We start from the raw sequence: 22,204 nt of genomic DNA, 5'->3' as shown, positions 1-22,204 counted from the left end.
TGCTGATGTGCTATCAGAACTGGTCACTAGTATCCCTGTTAAGGTAACTCTGATTCGGAGTTACCTTTTGGGGTTATTTTGGGGGTTATTAACTTGTAAGTCTGGACGGTGTCACGTAGTTAATTAATTATTTCCTATTATATCAAATTTTGATTTTCGCTAGCTAAAACTATTGCATACAGGTAACATGTAACCACATGGATTCAATTTCCAGAAGCCAAATTTTATTTTAAATTGTTTTGCAAGTGAAATGTAGTTTCTTATAAAAAGATGGGAGTATGACATATTGAGCTCAAGACTGATTTTCCTCAAGTAAAAATTTATTATGATTGTATGTTGTAATTATGTTGTTACCATCCAAAGTAAACTTAATACAAGTTGTGACATTGTAAACAATAGTATATGCAGAAGCCTTGTTTTAACAAAGACTTGTTTTATTGGCAATGCTTTGGAAAAGAACCATTTTATTTATAATCGTATATTCTAAACTCAGTGTCTCTGATTGGTGGAGACACTATTACCATAGATGTTTAAACCGGTCGCAATCAGGTTAGTGCAAAACTTCAGAAACTGTGTACAGTCATGAATGTAGCACTGCACTATACCAGTACATAGGCTGCACTTCACTCTACACACATCACAAACTATAAAATATATTTAAAACTTATTAGTATAAAATATTGTTATGCAACACTATAGTAACTAAAAAATTAAATTCAAGATGGCTGAATCAGGAAGGCTGGAAGCTGTGGAATTTGGGACTGGTAGTAGTTGTAATTTCTTCACTTTGAAAAAGTTTTGTACCTTAGACCTTTTTTGTTTTTCTTTTTTCCTTTTGATGCAAATCAAAATTCTTTTTATGGTCATGATTCACTTGACAGTTGGCTGGGTACGTTCAAAACAGATTTTATACAGAGTTTCTGAAACTTCAATGAAGAAAATGAATAGAAATTTATAATATAACTTATAATGAAGCTGAATGATGACACAAAACTAGAATCTGTGCCACTGGCATTTCATAGTTGCTTGATGTTGCATGCTAACAAAATCTGTGTTTGATTTAATTAGCTAAAGGGTTAGCTAAACAAGCTACCTAGCTAGGTAGCTAAGGCCTCAGTCACACAGGTCTTGTGGCTAGTAACCCCCTGACAGCCTCTAGCTGCAAGCGGAAAAAGTCTATTACCCAACTGAGTGGTGAATGGTTGCCTGAGGTTGCTTGCTATCACCATGTGAAATCAGTTGCAAAGAAAGTGCTGCACCAAAAACCTCCTTGTGATTGCTTTGGTCACTAGTAGACTGCCATGGTCTCCCACAGTTTGCATGATTTGTCTGCAAGCACTTACAAAACTTTAAACAATTGAGAAAGTATAGCTAAAACTAGAAGTGGAAAAGGTTATGCTAATACCAAAACTTCGAGAGCTTTTACTTTTAAGGTGAATAGTTGAAGGTCTGTGTCACACTTTTTGTAGAATAAATGACAAGTGTTTGAAGACAAGTCAGTCTTCCATGTGACTACTAGTGACCATAGCAACCTGCTAGCGACCAAAGCAATGGTGAGGAGGCTTTCAGTGCAACACTGTATACGTCTTTTTGATCACATTCACCTTAGCAACTGCCAGCAACCTCTAGCATCCATTCACAACTGGTTGCAGTGTACACATTTTTCCCTAACGACCAGGCAGGGAATCAGCGACCCTTATCTAGGCCTGCTTGATTAAGGAATACAGAAGCTTGTAAAGTTCAGATAAGATGAAACTGTAATGGTATTTTTTTAATAATACAGACAAAAGAAACATTCATGGAACACCTAGCCTGAAGATAATATTAGCATTTTCCTGAACACACATTTCAGTGTAAAAGAATTATATTGTGCTAACAAGGGTAAAGGCACATCTTTAATACAGTGTTTCAGTGAATGATTTCATAGTTCAAAAAACCTCTGTACATTTGAATGGTTAACAGGTGCATCGAGGGAAAAATGCCACAACAATTTAAAGATAACTCATTCAACAACGATTAGCCATTGTATAATTTCCATCTGTGTGGTTGTTTCTGTAGAGGAGAGTAGTTGTATATGTGTTATGATTAGCTTTAAAAAATGTCAGACTAATGGTTTTTTATCTGAATAATGGCATATACACATGGGAAGTGTCAACCATTAAGTGATTATTATATGCAGTGGGGTGAAAAAAGTATTTGCCTCTTTCTTGACTTCTTAGTTTTCTGCATATTTGTCACATTCATGTTTCATACATTAAACAATATTAGACAAAGATGACTCAAGGAAATAAATAAATACAGTTTTTAAACTATGTTTTAATTTACTGAGGGAAAGAAAAGGTTATCTAAACCTACCTTGCCTTGTGTGTCAAGGTAATTGCCCCCTAAACCTAATAACTGGTTGTGCCACCCTTGGCTGTAAGAACTGCAATCAAGCATTTGCGATAACCGCCAGTGAGTCTTTTGCATTACTGGGGAGGAATTTTGGCCCACTCTTTGTCATTGTCCTGCTTCATAACTCAAATGTGCTGGCACTTCAGGGCATGAACTGATGGCCGGATATTATCCTTCAGGATTTTCTGGTAGAGAGCAGAATTCACAGTTCCAGGCCATCACACTACCACCACCCTGTCTGTCTGCTGGGATGATGCTACATTTCTTTTTTTACACAAAATGTAACAGAGCTCAAACAGAGTAATATTCCACAAGATATTTTCCCTACCCTAACCCAAGTCTTGGAGATCATCAGGGCATTTTTGGCAAATCTGAGACGTGCCTTGCCCAGTCTCTTTCTTATTGTTGAATCATTAACACTGACTTTTTTCACACAGGGTCAGATAATTTTTTTACCCTTAATAAATCAAATAATAATTTTTCTTTGTCTAAGATTAAAATTTGTTTACTGATCCGAAACAAACTCTGAAAGTGGACAAATACTTTTTCACAGCAGTGTGTGTGTGTGTATGTACCTGTTTAGATGTCTTTGTGGGAACCACAAATTGGAAGTTTACTATACTTGTGGGGACCAACAGCCCTTATGCGGACCAATTGCCCGTCCCCAGAGGTTTGAAGGCATTTTTGAGACTCAAAATGTGGTTTTAGTGTCAGGGTTACAGTGAGGTTATGGTTAAGTTTAGGATAAAGGTTAGGGTTAGGCATTTATTTTTGATAGTTAGGGTAAGCGGCTAGGGAAAGCATTATGTCAATGAGATGTCCCCACAAGGATATGAATACACACACGTGTGTGTGTGTGAATATACAGATATATAATGTACCTCTTGAAGGTCAGTCGGACCAAAATGTTGTAACTTAATAAACGTGTTAGCAAGTGTGCAGGACTTATATTTAAATTGTAGTGGGTCATTTCCTGAAATCAGTAACACACACAATTACTAACGTAAAGGGAAAACACATCTTAAACAAAGATGGGAAATAAATAAAGAAATATTTATATAAAAATAAACTCTTACAAAATATTTTCTATTAACCAGCAACATTGGGGATTTAGATCTGGAAGCTTGGATTTGCTCCTGGGGTTAACTAAAAATGTGGCTGCTCGACCACATCTTTCCAGACAACTAGCAGCAAAGTGAAGAGGAAATGGGACAGAAACAAGTAGAAAACAATACTATCATACTTGACCCACAATCAGTAGTTTAATGTTCTGCTGTAGTGTCCCAAATATTCACTATTGGTTAGTTCAGACTGTTTGAGTTTTTATATCCAGTGTTTAAGTCTTCAAAAAAAAGTAACAAAGAAAAACCTTAAGTGCCCGTTTTCTTTTTTCTTTTCTAAAAACCGTAATCTACACCACCAAACCTTTACTAGATTTAGTTGCAGTGAATCTTCAAAATGATCAGTAGTTTTCTCATCAAATAAATTATTAGTCGATTAACAAAAGAAAAAAAATAAAATAAAAACCTGTTAGGCCTACTGTTTAAGGTGAGTCATGCCAGTAGACCAGTACGGCCTGTGAAAACATTAAGCATGCAGCACAAAATGTCAATCAATTTAAAACACAAAAAGAACATTTGTGAAGCTGATAGCTCGAGTCCAGTGTCGTGGCAGATGTCCATTGGCATCATTATAATAAACAAAGTTGAATGAAAAAGCTGTAATTGCTGTAACACAAGGGCAGCAAGGCAGTCTCTCCACAGATACTGAAACCCACGAACAACACACACTAAAAGAATGTCCATTAAATACATCTATTTACAGGTATACACTTCTGTCCTCTCACTGCACGTGTTGCACTTGACATAGCAGCACCACAGGAACTTGCAGTTGCACTGCCAAACACGCGAGTACTGATGTGTGTTGTATCCCCGACCACAGCACATCAGGTCACAGCTGTTGGGCTGCTGAGCTGTTTTGTTACACAGACGGCCCTGCGTCCCCATGCTTCCGGTCAGAGGGTCAGCCTCGCAGTAGTTGGGAGACCTCTCGATGTAGACTAGCTCCATGTCCTTGGGCTTGCGGTAGGAGTGTGGTTTCTTGATCTTCAGGAAGGCGGGGCGCTTGTTCCGCCTGGCGCGCACAGGCTCCACGTGAACAGCATGGTTGTACTTGTCTTTGAGCATGTATCCCAGCTGACGGAATTTGGGGAGTGTCGTCCAACATGTCTTCGTGGTGCAGGATCCAGAAACCCCATGACACTTGCACTCTAGGTGCATGCTCTTCTCCAGGACCTATAGAGGAAAAGCTCAGATGAAGCAATCTTTTCACACTTAAGCCATTGAAAAATTGTTGTTTTATAACTAATGCATGCCTCCTGATAAAAGAAGTGTGCATAATTACAATTTTTGTCATCTTATACAATTTCAGTAGTGTGTTTGTTGCTGTATTTCCATAATGAGTCGGTGGGGGGAAAAAAAGTCTAATGCTTCAACAGGTTGAGACAAACATTTTCTAGCATTCCAAATGAATACAAGCATTCCAGGGATCTCAGAGCTGCTACAGTATGTCAGTCTATAGCTACCAGCGATGCATGTGCCATTTTTACGAGTCAGGATGAGCTTCAAAAGACAATCTTCGGATATCCACAGTCCCTGAACTCACACTTACAGTTTAGGAGTGGAACCTTTCAGTGTATTTGTTACTATAGCCAGGGGACTCTGTCTGTGCTTCTGGCTGAATGACATCAACTTACCCTTCTTCCTCCTCACTGAGTGGGAACCCTTGCTGGCATTAGAGAAGCCTCACCCTGCTTTTTAATTATTCTACTCTGATGTGGCCTCAGACTTTCTGGAGTCTCGTGGGGTAATTGTCAAAAGCCTTGGATGCATACAGCTTAGTGTGGTCATGCCCCCGAGACCCGGCAAACATTTAATTCATGGAGTTCAGTGAAGTGAAATCCCAGTGAAGATGCCATTGTTTGTCTAACAGAAGCCCCGTAAGCCTCCTGTGGCACCTTTTACACTCTTGTTTATTCTTCTCAAGAAATTGGAAGGTTGGCACTCAAGTCACACAGACTGACATTATCTCCAATTAAACATGAAAGCTTTCCTACAATAATTACAGAGGTATCAGTTTAGTAAGTGTATATTAAGAGATTCACGCACTGTATCACATTGTGACTGATGTCAGGCCTAAAATATGAAGCTTCATCCCGAGAGACTTCGCACAGCCTTCTGCAAACAACATTTTAGATGCATTCCTCTAAAATAAAACTGTGTACACAGAGAAATTTTGACAAAGATTTGCTTAGATTTTTCATTTGATGCATGTAAGGTAAGGGTCTGCAGGAACTGCTATTTCTGTCTTTAATACATAGAAATTAGGTTTTCATCAATTCTATACACATCCTAAAACAATCTCATCTCATGTTCAGTTACATGATCTGATGCATGTCATTGAACAGAAACTAATATTTGATTCAGTTGAACTGCATAAAAGACTGAGCAGGATTTACTTTTTACTTTTGGCTGACTACATTTAACTTTCTTCATATCTCTTCATCTATTAGCTTTTAATACTATTCTAGTACCAAAATGCCATTAAACTGCAAGAAAAAAAAGTTTGAAGCTAAATAGGTCCTGATACATTTTTAATTTGCCTATGTGTCCAACCACAGGTCTAAAATCAACTACACTAGAGAAATCTCAAGAGCATCCTCCATAATGATGCATTTGCACAATGTTGTGGTCATTATAAAACTTTAGCTTGTTGAAAATGCAAATATTTCCTAAACACCTGGGAGTTCATATGACCAGTTTTAGAAAAGTTAGACATGAAATAAAGGAGCATATATTTTATCTGGACAAAATTTCAATGCCCACCCATGTGTGGGCATAGAAGTAAAGTCAGGGCATAACAAAATTCAGTAGGATTTATTCTGGCTGATTTATTGTAGTGGGTCATTTCCTGAAATCAGTAACACACACAATTACTAACATAAAGGGAAAACACATCTTAAACAAAGATGGGAAATAAATAAAGAAATATTTATATAAAAATAAACTCTTACAAAATATTTTCTATTAACCAGCAACATTGGGGATTTAGATCTGGAAGCTTGGATTTGCTCCTGGGGTTAACTAAAAATGTGGCTGCTCGACCACATCTTTCCAGACAACTAGCAGCAAAGTGAAGAGGAAATGGGACAGAAACAAGTAGAAAACAATACTATCATACTTGACCCACAATCAGTAGTTTAATGTTCTGCTGTAGTGTCCCAAATATTCACTATTGGTTAGTTCAGACTGTTTGAGTTTTTATATCCAGTGTTTAAGTCTTCAAAAAAAAGTAACAAAGAAAAACTTTAAGTGCCCGTTTTCTTTTTTTCTTTTCTAAAAACCGGAATCTACACCACCAAACCTTTACTAGATTTAGTTGCAGTGAATCTTCAAAATGATCAGTAGTTTTCTCATCAAATAAATTATTAGTCGATTAACATCAGTATTTATATAAAAAATGAATGCAGGCTGTTCAACAGTTGAGATACCAGAGCAAGCAGCAACCTCTCAGGCTGAATAGTAAGGCCAGTGTTGAACTACAGTTCCTTGAAATACTTCAAAGGTCAATCAGTTTCCAAAGACTTGAAATGCTCAAATTTTCAACTGAAATAATTACATCCCCCAAACCATCAACCTGTCTATTAGATCCTACTGTTCAAAGAAGTTGATGCTTCAGTCTTAAACATGATCAGTCTTTATCTGTCTTAATGGACAGGCAGTGCAGGCTTTAATTAAACCACTACATAAAAAGCCATCACTTTAAACAGCTGTCTTAGCTAGAAGTAAACTAATCTGCAATCTTTTATTGAGTTCAAAAATTCTTGAAAGAGTAGCTAACAAATCATCTGCCGAAGAATGGCTTATTTGAAGAGTTTCAGTCAGGTTTCAGAATTCATCACAGTACAGAAACAGTGGACTCATTTCTATGCTTGACCTGTTAGCCTTCAACACTGACCACAATACTGTATTAGAGAGATTAGAGCATAAACATAGTTATTAAAAGTACAGTGATGCAGTGGTTTGAATAATGTCTATCTAATAGACTACAATTTCTTCATGTAAATGGGGAGTCTTCTTCATACATTAACTTAATTATGGAGTTCCACAGGGTTCTGTGCTAGCATCATAGCATACTTTTTCATTGCCATGCAGATGATGCCCAGCTTTATCTAACCATCTAGTTAAGCTACAGACATGTCTTAAAAACAAAAACACCTGGATGACCTCTAATTTCTTGCATCTAAATATAAACGGAAGTTATTGTGCTTGGCATTAAAAATCTCAGAATCATATTGTCTAACCAGATACATATTCTGATGGCATTACCCTGGGCTCCAGTAACACTGTGAGGAATCTCTGAGTCATTTTTGACCAGACTATGTCCTCCATGTGCAACAAACAAATATTTAGGACTGCTTACAGCATGCTGCAGTGAGAATACTGACACTGATATTTCTCCAATATTGGGATCTGTTCACTAGCGAAACTGAATTTAAAATCCCCCTCCTCAAATGAAAGGTCTTGAATCATCATTCCATCTTAAAGCCCTCATAGTACCCATTGTATCAATAGAGCTCCTTGGTTCCAGATTGCTGGTTAAATTGTGGTTTCTAGAGTTTTCCTAAGTAGAGTGGGAGGCAGAGCCTTCAGCTTTCAGGCCCCACTTCTGTGAAACCAGCTCTCAATTTGCATTTTGGAGACAAGCACCCTTTCTACTTTTAAGATCAGGCTAAAACTTTCCTTTTGAATAAAGCTTATAGTTAGGGATAGACCCTGAACCATCCCTTAGTTGCTGTTGCTTAGCTGTATAAACACTCTCAATGTGCTTCTATGCAACTATTGTGTTTAATCATTAGTTATCTGGCTCTCTTCCACAGTGTGTCTTTTGTCCTATCTTTCTCCCCCCACACACCAGAAGGCTCCCCTCCCTTAGCCTAGTTCTACAGGGGGTTTCTTTGTGTTAAAAGGGGTTTTTCTTTCCCGCTGTCTCCAAGTGCAGTGTAGGGGGTCATCTGAATGTGTAATCAATACAGTAAAATAGAATTAAATTGAAATAAGCATGCTCACAGCCTTAAACAAAAAACATTTATCTTACTCTGTAACTTTTATTTACTAATTTATTTCACAAGCGCTGTACTGGAGACAATTTTAAGTATAAGTTTAATTTAAACAGGCACTCAGCAGGTGGGAACCCCAAGAATGGGTGTAGTTGTTTTGTGAGTTTCAGAGGTGGGAAGTATGACGTACACATTACCAATTATAAGTGGAATTTTCAGGTAGCTGTACTTTACGTAAGCCTTTATTTATCTGACAATTTTTTGCTTTTATTCCCCACATTGTAACTTTCTCAACACAGGCTTATTACTTTAGACTTAACACATTTGAGGGAAGTTTTTATTTCATACCAATTAGAGCCAAGCACATTTAATTTATTCATCATTTATGGTGCTATAGAACAGTGCTTTTGGTGCAGATGAACACAATTCATGGTATAGCATCTAGCAAGTGCTACTGAATAGGAGTGAGCATAAAGGGAGAAACATTAACATCAAATACGTTTCCATCACCTCAACAAACATCAGCAACAAAATGTTGTGTCCAGGTTGTCCCACAGTGCAGCTGTTAGCTAAAAGAATACAGTGCAAGATAACTTCACTCAGAGATGGAGGAAGAAACTAAGGTTATGTTTAAAGGTAAGGACTGCTCAGTGGCATTTAAAAAGTCCTCTTTTTTAAAATCAGATTTCAGGTCTGACATGACGTTATGGTTTTCTATATTCGTCTGGCCCAACAAGAAATAATCAAAGACCAAGGAGACAGTGTCAATTTCACCTAACTCAAACTAACCTCTCCCCCACACAGCCCTCATTTATAAAGTGCTCAACAAAGCCCAGCAGAAGGATTTTCCCTCATTTCAGCGCAGCTAGCCAACAGTGAAGAAGCACTTACTTACTTACCTACACTTTTAAGAGACAAAGAGTGAAAGTGAGTCTTTCCTTGTTAACTGTGTTTTAATTTTAGTGTTCTTGTTTTCCAATGAATAATTGTTTCTGTCACTAGTTAGTTAACATAAACTGGTGTAGCAGTATTAGTAGTAACCAACCAACCTACTGACATCATTTTCTTGTTTTCTAGATACTTGTTATTGATCTCTGTCTCTCTTCCACAGCATGTCTTTCGTCTTCCTTCTCTCTCCCCAACCGGTCGCAGCAGATGGCCCCGCCCCTCCCTGAGCCTGGTTCTGCCGGAGGTTTCTTCCTGTTAAAAGGGAGTTTTTCCTTCCCACTGTCGCCAAAGTGCTTGCTCATAGGGGGTCATATGATTGTTGGGTTTTCTCAGTGTGTATTATTGTAGGTACTACCTTACAATATAAAGCGCCTTGTTATTTGGCGCTGTATAAATATTGAAAATTGAATTGAATTGTCCGTACTTGACAAGATGGCACTACACATGCTCTAAACATCAACAACATTTTTTAAATCTAGCTTCATGGACAGTGTTAAATCTGTGACATTGTTTTTAGAGTTAGACTGTGGTGTAAATTAAGGCTAAAGCATGCAGACATTCATGTCCACTTTAATAGTAGGAGCAGGATGCGCCTTCGATGCCTTCCAGTGCTTTTTCAATGGACTGTTTTCTTGTGGTTCAGTTTTCAGGACAGTCCTTTCTATTGATCGGTCGGTCATCTGGCTCCTTACTGCTGTCTGCTGCTAACAATATCAGCATCAGGGTAATGCTCTTCCATATTATGGTCGTCTTGGGTTTACCCTAATTTGTTTCTTTAAAAACACTATTACCTAATGAGTTAGTGTTCTCTAAATGATTTTTGCACTAGTTTTGCAATGACCACACAATGTCCTCAGTAGCTCCTGATAATGAAATTTCTATGTAAAAAATCAACTGTTTTTTACCTTCATGTTGATATGAGCCATTAAGATTTTAACAAAGACTAAAGTAGTGACTGAACAGTAGGAACCATTTTACTACCCAATTTTTTCTGATACAACCTATACAAACTACCTGCATGTATTTTTTGTCAATATATCTATATACATTTATGTGGCTGCGGGGCAGGTTGTCCATTCATTGGAATGTTGTGTTATTATCCTCCACTTTGCATGTTGAAGTGTCCTTAAGCAAGATAGAAATGACCCTTGATGCAGATGTGTGTGACAGATAAATTTGTGTATGCATGTAAGGAAAGTACTGTATGAATATATGGGTAAATAAGGGGATGAGGTTCACCATTTTTAATGCCAAACAGTTAATTTTATTTCTAAGATGAATGTGTTTGTAGAGCTCACTGAAGCTTATGACAGAAAACCAATAAAGATTAAAGAAATAATAATTAAAAACATTGTTTCCATGAGAACATTCTGGTGTTTTGGACACACTGTTAAAAACACAACAGATTTCAGTTTTAAGCAGATGTCAAACTGCTTTCAGAGTTTTTGGGAGGCCTCTCTGTGCGGCTTCCAGGTAACACAAATGAAGGTAATAGAAATCAAAATGTGGGCAAAACAGCACTTTCTCCATAGACATGATATTGGAAAAGACACAGGAAGAATGTAGAACATGCAAAAAGAAGACAGGTATGTGCCTTGTTGAGCAATCATTATTAAACTGAGTGGGTGCTATCTTTGACTCAAGTATACTCAAACAACTAAAACTTGCTGCTCTCGCTGCTGTGGGTATAACAAATTCTAACATTGACCTCATCCACAACTCTGTGTGCTATTTTAACTGTTGCTTGAGTTTCATCACGTACAGATAAGTGGACCAGTCTGATTTTTTTTCTCCAGTTTAATCAGAGAAAAAAGTCAAAATAGTCTCATTTACAGTTTCCCTAGCTAAAGCCCACATTGTTGTTTCTTCTTGCTATTCTTCTTGTTTAACTGGCAAAGTTAGGTTTTCCCTGTACACACTACAACACCATGTTAGCATTTTCAGATTTGTGTCTTTTTAACAAAGAACTACAAACTCTGAACTGCCTGTAGGTGCGGATATGGAAGTGTTTGCCTAATTACATGTGTTGGTTATAAAGAGTGGTGGATCTGATATCAGTTATAGGGTGAGCAATCCACATTACAACTGTTACTAGTTACATTACAATCAAGGCATGCTGCTGAATCAGGTTTCAGTGCTGCAGTCAACACTGATCTCAGGTTGCTTCGCTTAAAAGCTGAACCCCATGAGATCCATGCAGGGAGTGACACAAACTTTAAACTTTAAATCAGTCGGCCTGAGGTATTAGGGGAGCAAATTTCGGCTGTTTGAAATCAGATTGCCTGCAGACTGCTGTCATATCCAAGCTGTACCCCGTTAACAGCATGTGAGGCAGTGTGTATGTAATTTCTGATTTGCCTACACTGTCTTGCATATTGTGATATACCGTTTGCATGGCTTTATTACAACCGTGCATGAAGCTCAGTCAGAATGCTTGCCGTCAGGTGATGACGATGTATAAACCTACCTTGCGTCCCACTTCATTGTTGTGTAAATTCATGAGTGTCCTGGCGCTCTGCTTGATCTCCCGTGCATCCACAAACACCTTGGAGAAACTCAGTCCATAGTGGATGTCCGCAGAGCAGCCACCCCACTTCCAGCCCTCCTGCTGGTTGTAGAAACCCTGTTTCTCCTTGTCACAACCGCAGCCACTCAGGCTCCCCTGGGTGCAGGCTGCTGTGACTGCATGGGCGACCCCTGCGGCTATGATAGCGTAGGTGAAAGCAGCCTCCTTACTGCCTGTGATAAAGAGGAAAGACATTTCTAATCACTATCACAGACAACAGGATTCACTATTTCAGGCACTGTCAAGCCTCCTTACATACCTTTCATAGTTGCCTCAAACCAAATCATGAAATACACAAGCCGAGCCAAGTCCCCTTCATTAATCAAGTTCTCTTTAAGCAGATAAACTTCAGCAGGAAGAGTAACTCTAACAGCTCTAATATTGAACACCTTTAATAAAGGAAGGTATTTTCAAGCAAGTTGTATTGAACGTGTAATGAAGTATGGTCAGGTGGGATACTACTGTAAGTGCAGGAGAGTAATTACACTATTTCACTGATCAGATGAACATAATGAAACAGTAGAGGCAGATCAGAGATTAAATGCTCGGGCATCAGCTTTGGCCCTTGTCCCAGCCGCCATCTCTCCAGGATCCACCCTGTGGAGGGGAATCTGAGAGGCATGCACAACCTCCCTACGTGGATGGATTTCCACTCCATAAATCCAAGTTCTTCAGCTGCAGTTTTTTAATTAAAGGCGGAGATCATTTCTGAGCACGTGGGAAAGCATCCAGAAATGGCCAATAAAGTCATCATATTCAACTACTAACTTCTTAACCTCTGCCAGGTGACCTGTCCCAGGTTAGGGGTATTATTTAGAGACATTTTGACCTATATGGGACAAGCAGATGGGATACCTTTTAAAAGAAAATCACTATATGCATCTGAATGTATGAGACTTTATTTGGAAGGTAACATTTTGTGGTTGAAGAACAACCCAACTCTCATCAGGAGCTGGGTTTTTTGCTTCTGTCATATTGTAACACTTGTCTAACTGTAACCTCTTTTCCCTCTGCTTTAACTTTCTGCAATTCTAATGCTTAATTCTAGCTCTAACAAGCCAGTTTCAGTGCCTCACCCTAACATGTAGTTTAACTTAAAGCTGATCCTCGTTCCCCTAACCCTAGTCACTTGTTTTATGTAAATAAAACTGAGGCCGGAGTAGATCTTGTCTGCCTTGTTCTGATGTTCATTTGAAGGTGCCTGTTTTGTTTTCTTTCCACTGAAGCCCTGAGTGACATTTGCCAGCACATTCATTGTCATTGACTCTACTCCAGGTTTAACTTGGTTGATTTTCCTAACCACATACTTGTCCCCCTGGACCTGTCCCAACTGAGCTAGTGGATGTTAAGAGATTAAACTGCCACAGAGACTTTTCCGACATTGCACAGCTTGTCTTTATACGCACACACACACTTCTGTGCAGCTGATGAACCTTGCTGGAGCACATGCACACCATGTCCTGATTCTCACTATCAGTCTAGGACCATCTCAAAGTAGATGGGACATCACACAAAGCAACATCCTGGCTTTACATTTGTGATCTAGAGATATTTTCTTCTGTCCAATGGCTTTCCCGGCCAAGAAAGGAGAAGCCCGTACTCACTCTCTACATCAAGCAGCCAACTTGGTGGGTGGGGAGGATGCTTGAATCTAATGCCAAACTACTGTACCCTCCTGCACTGCTGCCAACAATGATCCCAAATTGGTGTATTCTGTCAGTTATCAGCATTCCAGCTCACTGAAACAAAACAATAGATTCACATAGACAAGGTGTTGGGCAGCCCGACCCAAGCAGCCTTTTGCAGTTGTACTTTTCTGAAAAGATCTGCACTCATCTTTACTTGCTGACTTTAATCTGATGATAAAGAGTGCTGCTCTGCCCTGAAGCACTGAACTAAAAATCATTCTACATACAGCGTCTTTTGCCAAAGCTGCAGAACCGGGAGGTAAATTTGTAAACCTAGAAGTAAGTACTTGTCTGAACTTGAAGCTTTGGGAGGTGTGGGTGGGGGAGAAGGGTGTATTTTATGAACATACATGAAGGCAGTCGCACTGACAGTGGATAAAAAAAGGAGAGAGCATGTAGGTATGTGTATCTTGCAGCTGTCAAATGCATGCATCACATTAAATAAGTGGTAAAAGAAAATGGGTTGGTGCACTCATTCAAACGAGTATGTCATGCACAACGCAGCAATCAAAGCTCAGCGTGAGCTATAATACACACAACATGAAAAACGACACCCTCAGCTCTCCGTCTGAGATGACAGGCTGAACTTAAAGGACAGGACAGCAGAATACCGGCCTGTTAAAAACTCATTTATCTGCAGTGCTGTCTCTGGAGCGAGCATCGCCTCCAGCTTTGTTCCACACACAGGATCAAATCAGGGGCTTATTTTCCCACTGAGAGCAGATGCAGTGAGCCTGGGCTTCAAACTTACAGACATCTGTCCAAGTGTCAGAGTTCGAGTACCTCGGAGGAATGTCTCCTCCAACTGTTTTTGGAGAATTAAAAGCAATTTTGAACAATCAGTGTCCAGCTTATTTCCCCTGTATCTGCTAGAATGATACTGGAAATGTACTAAAGATAACACACAAGCTAAAGAAAATATTGTGTAATAATTATTTTATTAGTTGACATATATTCACATGTGTTTTAAAGGGTTCTCACTATGTAAATGGACTGGTTCTTATATTGCGCCTTTCTACTCGAGCACTCTACATATGACATTCGCACTCAGATGGACACATCAGGGGCAACTTGTGGATACTTTAACACATAGATTGGAGGAGCCAGGCATCGAACCACCAACCTTCTGAACAGCAGACAACCTGCTCTACCTCCTGGCTAAAGCTGACCGCAAAAAAACAAAGCTTACAGACATGTAAACTTGTTGTTTAATTATCATGCTAAAAACTCTGGTGCAAGATCACAACAGCAACAGTCTCCAGACACTTTAAATTTTCAGGTAAGTCTCTACAATACTGGAGAGAGAACCCCAACATTCAAGCAATTCCCTGTGAGGAAGAACTTGGTGGGTGAGGGGAAGAACTCCAGCAGAACCAGGCTCACAGAGGGGGAGCCTGGTTCCCCCAATGCTGGTGGCAGATGGCTCCAGCATTGGGGGTGAGGGGGAATGAATAGAAAGAGATAAAACCCCAACTTGATCGCCCTGTGAGAAGCACTTGGTGACAGTTGGGAGGAAGAACTCTCTTTTGACAGAAAGAGACTTCCAAGTGGCTGAGCGAGAGGCAGCCACCTGTCTTGATCGACAGAGGGGAAAGAGAAGACAAAAGTGGAGCTCAGAGACACAAACATTTATTTCAATATCTGTAGAAAATCTTAATATTAATGTGATGATTTTGTCTTTGTTGACAAACTATTTCTACTAAAAGTCCACCTGAACCAGGTGACAAGAAAGATGGAACCCTTTAAAGCAGGCAAAGATAAATTATTTTTACAGAAGTGCTTTAGGAAATTAGAATATGTGCATTATTCAGATATAGATACAACATTCAGTAGTGTTATAATGGCAGTATCATTAGATTTAGGAGTATTAGTCTACTTATATGCAACTGAAAGATAAAGCCAACAGCCCCCCTGAATCAGCCTCTACTCCCAAACTAAGCGTGTCACTGAGGTACAGCGTGTACAGCTACATACCCACTCTGAGTTCTTTCCCGAACACGGTCCTCTCCCCCAGGGCCGAGCAGTTCCAGCGGCCGTGCCTGAACTGAAACTGACACTCATTGATCCCCATCTGAACTCCTTCCCCGATCACTATGATCGCATCGGGTCGGCTCTGACAGATAGTCCTCTGACGCGGGGCCAAGCCGGGGATCTTGTTACAGATGATGCTCGCTCCCAGCGCCACCACCGACGACAGCCCCCTGCGATGAAGGTGACAGGTTAGAAATGTGGCGTTTCCCTTCTGCGGCTCTTTCTGTGAACACCACGTGTGAGTGGATGCAGGGCGGCCAGGTGCGTGGGATTCTGTAACAACACATGTACAAACTGAAACCATAAAAGACCCCAGCACCCAGCAGACCCCGATGTGTGTGTGTGTGTGTGTGTGTGTGTGTGTGTGTGTGTGTGTGTGTGTGTGTGTGTGTGTGGAGACTCTCCCATTTGATCTGAGACATCAACAACAGAACAAACACGCCTGAGTACTCACCCGATTTTCAGATACACTATCCCGAGACACAGGAAAAAATGGAAAATCCAGCGCCGCGTATTCCTGTTCATGGTACTCAGCCCTGCCGGTGGATGAACGCTCCGCTGCTGCAACAACACCCAGCTTTACTCCTCCTGCCGAGTCCCGCAGGCTCTCCAGGTGTTCCGAGCCCCGCGCGTAAATATACGATAAGTCCAGAGTGTGTGGAAGTAAACGCGCCCTGCTCTCATCTGGTGACAGTCCGCTGGAGGTGGCAGCCTGCAGGGGATCATTGGGGCTGTTGTGTACAGGTAAGGCAGCTCGGCTCCTCGGTGATCACGCTCTGTGTGAATGTGTGTGTGTTTGTGTGTCTTTCTCTCGCCGTGAGTGTGTGTGTCTACCTTTTCTACCAGGGCGTGTTCTGTGGAGGATCTGCCTCCGAGCCGCTCACACACGCTCACACAGCCTGCAGGTACACGCTGCGGCTCCCGCGTGCGTCTGCAGACCCGTGTGGTAAACACGCGGAGCCGTCACGTCCTTACACTCACACGCGGCGGCTCATCCTAAACCACATGTCACCCGCGACACCGCAGACTGGCAGCCGGCCGGGCACCGTTACTTTTTATTTAGCAGTAAAATAAAAGCCCCTCCCACCGACACACACACAGACACACACACACACAGACCGCAAATGGACGGATTGCGGGGCTCACTCTGTCAGACTCTGCTTGTTTTAAATTGTCTTTATATTCATTGTGTGCGTCTCTTTGCGGTCATTTTGTGTTTTTGTAGTTGATTGTAGTTGTCACTGTGGACATTTTGAGTCTCTTTAAAGGTTTTTGTCTCTTGGTAGTTGTGTTTTAATATCATTATTGTCATTATTATTATTGTTATTATTATTATTAATGTTGTTGTTGTTATCCTTGGGGTTTGTGTTTGTTTGTTTGTCTTGTTTTGGAGCTATTTGTAGTCATGTTGTGTGTTTTCCAAGATTCTGTATGTAGTTGTTTTGCGTGTACAGTCATTCTGCACTTGTGATGTCATTTGTGTCTTTGTGCTCATTTTGAGTCATTTTGTAGGGTTTTTTATGCGTCTTTATGTTTGCATCTATCTGAGGTCAAACGGCATCATCTTATAGTCATAATATGAATATGAATGATTGAAAACGATATGAAATTATATTTGTATTTTGTAGCCGTTTTGCATGCTTGGATTTGTTTTCATTTGTTGTGTTTTCTTTGTGTCTTTTTTGCAGTTTCTCACTTTGTTCTTTGTCGCTGGTCACATTTTGTTGAGCTAGTTTTGCGTTTTTTAGACCCCAATTCTCAGTCAGTCAGCTGTCAGTGTCTTTATTACATTCTGAGCAATTTTAAGGCAAATGTATTTACATGAGTATTTCAGTTCCTTATGCAACTTTTAATTCATTAAAGCTGAGAGGTAAATATTTTGACTGAACATTATTTTAAGATTGTTCATTATTAGAGATTGCTAAAGAGCAATTTCAGTTGCTTTTAGTTCTCCAGATGATTCCTTGAGTCAGTGCTACACAGCCAAGGACCCCCAAATGAATTTCACTACTTTAATTATTTACTTGGATTAAGTGCTTGGGCTCAACCAGTATAACAGTGGTTTTAGGATGTTATTTTTTTTTCCCAGTTTAAAAATTTGAGTACTGGATTTCTTTGGGGAAAAAAATCCATACCAAGCTAGAAATTCATTAGATAGCGCACATATCTGTTCCATCAGTTAAACCTTCAATTGTTTTCATTGCACAAGTGGATAAGTAGTGGATACAAGGTAAATATGAGTCTGAGGTGTTAAAGTGAGAGTGTTAAACTGTGAGCATGTAACATTCTGCACAGTAAGGTTCAAACATCAAGAACACTTTTCTGAGTACCGAGGAACTTTATATTTGAACATGTGTCATTCTGCCCATTTATATTATGTGTTTTCGACGCTGCTTTTATTTAGTAAATAAGCAGAGAATTTTACCCACCAGAGAATAATAGAGCATTTGAGTTGAAGTCTGATCGTCAATCTAAATACTTTGAAACAGTTAAAAAGCAAACTCAGCTGGAAATTCAAACTTCATAACTGAAAAAAAAAAAAAAGATTTAAATAAAAAGTCTTTGGCTTGTCGTGCACAGTTTCTGTGCCGTAAGGGAAAAACAAGCCTAGAAACATAGCTTAAGCCATAAAATGATTTGTTTAAAAACTGTCATTACAAGCACATCTGGTCCAACAGTAATTGGTTTATTATGCAACAGCTGCAGAAACATTAGTAAAGACCAGATCAGACTTTTTCCTCATGTCCAGGTTATGATCCACAGTGATCGTTGTGTGGAGCTGTCAAAGCGCTCTACCGCCATCTGCTGGCACACCTGTGAAGCTAACATTGAACAAAAAGCTGTTTTTGCACTTCTACCTCCAAGTTAACATCAGCACACACAATGGTGGGAAATGCTGCCTTCAGAAAGTACAAACATGTGACAAAGGAAAAACCCAAAACACTACCCTACACCCTCAAGAAACTTGAAGAGATAACTTTGAGTAAAATTCAACTGAAATGTGCAAAATTATAAATAATTAATCATTAAGGAAATGTGTTTGGTATAAACTGAATGTGCATCAATCAACTAAATCTCATCTGACCAGATGAGATTTTTTATTGACTGTAAACAGAACCAGTGTATGTGTGTGAATATGTATATTTTTAGGGCAGTAGTGCTCACTGAATGGTTTGAACAGTACAAAAGAATCATTCTAATCAGATCTTTTGGGCTTTCAAGTCACCAGATCTTAACCCAGCTGAAGAATTACAGGTATTTTGCACAGAATTCTCCATCATCACAACTCCAAATAGTGGAAATATTTTGGATTAATGATGCCAAGATGCAACCTACCCCAAATCTAAAAGGGATCCATGGATTTCCATTAAAAAAAGCTGGAGTCAACACATCACTGCAAAACTGGGGGAAAGGATAGGACAGGGGAAACGCTTCAGCAGAAATTTGCACAAAGTGTAAAAGAAGGGTAGGTTAACTGGCGAATCTAAATTGCTCTTAGGCATGAATGTGAGTGTGAATGGTTCTGTCTGTGTTAGCCCTGCGACAGACCGGCGACCTGTCCAAGGTGTACCCCGCCTCTCGCCCTGTGGTAGGTGGGATAGGCTCTAGCCCCTCTCCATCACTGAAACTGCAGGTGAAGTGTTTTTTTCCCCTTTGTCTTTTAAATATTACCTTAAGGACCTTTAGATTAGTTTCTTCATGTACATTCATAGTGCAGCAGTATGCAGTTAACTCATAACACAGCAGTCCACCTCTGTTTTAATTACTGGGTCAGATTTTATTGGTAAGCTCAAGAAACACTAACAAAACACAAAGTTACCAATTTATACATCAATCCACAGTCCAGTGTCCAACATATCAGAGCGTATTAAAAAGAAGCAACAGGAAAAAAAACGTATTCAGTTCACAACAGACGTAACAATGTAACAGATCCCTTTTATAGGTGTGGAAATACAGTCCAAGTTCATCATTCTGCTGCTCAGGTCAAACAACACAGATACACAATACTGTTCAACATAGAGCTGGGCGATAAAACGATAACGATATTTATTGCGAAATAACTTTTTCTCGATAGAAAAATTAAGCTATTGAGATAGGCCTCATCTCTCTTGTCCTCTAAAAAAAAAGAAAAAAAGAAAAAAAAAGAACAGCCAATCCAAATTAAGTAGCGCAGAGCCGAACCAATCACAGCTGCAGCGTCACGTCACGTGACTTGTTACGTACAGCACAAGCGCCAAGGCGCACATGTGTATTTGTTTTTGCAGCCGTGCAGCCCGGGTAATGAAGGAAATGAGTTTGCCGACTAGAGAAAAATCAACCGAGAGCGTGAGCGAAGGTTACCGAAGAAAAAACAGATGATGGTTCCAATGCCGGAGAGCTTGTCGAACGGAAGGGCCACAGAAGTTCCGTAGTGTGAAGGTATTTCGGCTATTTCAAGTCTGACAAAAAACAGAGTAGCGCGCACTGTAAATTGTGCCGAAAGCAAGTCTGGAAATACAATAAAGTGGTGCATGCTCAATCTCTGACTGAAAGCGCTAATTCGTCATTCGGCTTTTGTCAGACTAAAGTAACTGTTAAAACTGTTTGAAAAGCTAAGCTATACAACAAGGAGAGATTGAGAATTTCCTTTTAGTTCTCAGTTTATTTGATATTGACAAAAGTTAGTCAATTTTGTCTGTTCTTCTGTAAAACAAACTAAGATTTATTATTAGAATTAATATTTTGTTTCTAAGTGGAATTGACAATTTAGTCTGTTTTGTTTGTTCTATTTTGAAACTTAAACGCTTTAGCGGCTGCCTTTTGTGTAGTTTGCAATATTTGCCTTTATTTATCTGAAACTGAAGTCTCATGTTCCTTAAGTACATCTGCCCTGTTGAACTTATTATGGGAAATAAATATTTAAATCAAAACAAGCCGCTGATTATTTCACATTTTACTTGTGAGCAACGGCACATTTAAATCTTACAAATATAGTTATTTGGCTTATATCGTGATATATATCGTTATCGCCTGAAATGAAAAAAACATATCGTGATATGAAAAAATCTTATATCACCCAGCTCTAGTTCAACATCATTATTATTATTTTTTACAGTCAGTTTTGTCAGCTCTGCAATACATTAAGGACATACACAGGACAGAACCCAGACTGCAGTCTGCAACAAGAAATGAATCAAGAATAAAACAGAGTTATAAGAATATTACGAATATGAGGTGTTAACATATAAATGTGAGTATATATGTTAACACCTTATAAATACGATAACACCAAAACTCTTACATTATGAAAATTATTCCACAGATGAAGGAGAGATTGAGAGATTCCACTCTACAGGGAAGGCAATAGATTGTATAGTTATCTCCTAAAGAGGGCAAAATCACTACCCTAAAACTATACAATCTACTACCTCACACTGGGCGAGCAGCAGAATGCAGAGCAACATCGGAATCCACGAACACACCGCTGAGGGAGAAGACCTCCGGAATCCACACAGGGACCACTGAGACGTCTGTTTGGCACTTTGGGAAAGACAGTAGGTTGAATAGTTATCTCCCAGTGTGGGTATGACCCTAAAACTATACAACCTACTACCTCATCCCACTGTGCACATGCTGTTGGCTTTAACAAGGACCCAGCTGAACCCAGAGATGTGATGCAGTGAAGCCTGTGGAGACAGAGAGCATGGTGAGGAGACAAACACCTGAGGCTGCAGTGAAAGAAAGCCGAGTATACCAGCTGCTCACTGTTCAGTTTGTAGTGCAGCTGAACAGATGCCTTAAATTCCAAGTGTCCTGTGCAGCAGGATCTACATCTGCATCTGCCAACCTGTTCATGGTGCCACGTGTGACCACATCACAACGTTTAGAATTGATTCAAATGCACAGCCCAGTAACCTTTAACAGAAGGTACTGTTTCAGTACCTGTACCTCAAGCTGAGTGCTGACTTGGCATCAGTGTGAACACTTGGAGGACATCCACCCGCAGGCCAAGTCCACTGAGTCAACAAACAGAGACCCTAAAATGGTGAGTTTTGCACACAATGACAGTCACCAACAGGCTGATAAAGATAATAAAACACACAAACTGAACCATTCCATCATTATCCTGAACCAAAAGCTGAGGACACACTGTAGCCTATCCAGAACACTCCATGTAGATCAGGGTTGGGCAGGACACCTGGACAGGGGGAGATCTAAAACTTGCAGGACACCGGCCCCCTGCAGGTCAGCACACCTGAATCACATGATTAGTTCATTAACAGGCCTCTGGAGAACTTCAAGAGATGTGGAGGAGGTCATTTAGCCATTTAAATCAGCTGTGTCAGATCAAGGACACATCTAAAACCTGCAGGACACCAGCTCTTGAGGCCTGAAGTTCCCCACCTCTGATGTAGATGGAGACTGCAAACCAATATGGTGGAGGTCAAGCTGTGCCAACACACCATTTGGTTAATTTCA

The 22,204-nt window shown here is 39.9% G+C and overlaps 1 protein-coding gene across 1 annotated transcript; it reads right to left on the bottom strand.

Moving 5' to 3' along the window:
- Positions 1–302: 302 nt before the first annotated feature.
- Positions 303–16,860, bottom strand: wnt7aa (wingless-type MMTV integration site family, member 7Aa). The gene is made up of 4 exons (XM_019358564.2): positions 16,200–16,860; positions 15,689–15,915; positions 11,928–12,199; positions 303–4,688 (listed from the first exon to the last, which is right to left on the bottom strand). Exons 1-4 carry the CDS (start codon positions 16,268–16,270, stop codon positions 4,209–4,211), a joined length of 1,050 nt encoding a protein of 349 aa, XP_019214109.1. The 5' UTR covers positions 16,271–16,860; the 3' UTR covers positions 303–4,208.
- Positions 16,861–22,204: the final 5,344 nt, after the last annotated feature.

The sequence above is a fragment of the Oreochromis niloticus genome, linkage group LG5 (assembly GCF_001858045.2).
Source record: "Oreochromis niloticus isolate F11D_XX linkage group LG5, O_niloticus_UMD_NMBU, whole genome shotgun sequence".
In the NCBI taxonomy this organism is placed as follows: Eukaryota; Metazoa; Chordata; class Actinopteri; order Cichliformes; family Cichlidae; genus Oreochromis; species Oreochromis niloticus.
This window is presented reverse-complemented; position numbering and strand designations above follow the sequence as displayed.

Bases quoted from the DNA above. Each gene is read 5' to 3' on its own strand.
- wnt7aa (XM_019358564.2), bottom strand. From the start codon at position 16,270: ATGAACAGGAATACGCGGCGCTGGATTTTCCATTTTTTCCTGTGTCTC. The intron at 15,916-16,199 runs GTGAGTACTCAG...CCTTCATCGCAG, and splicing joins ATAGTGTATCTGAAAATCGG to GGGGCTGTCGTCGGTGGTGG. The intron at 4,689-11,927 runs GTAGGTTTATAC...TTTCCTCTATAG, and splicing joins ACAATGAAGTGGGACGCAAG to GTCCTGGAGAAGAGCATGCA.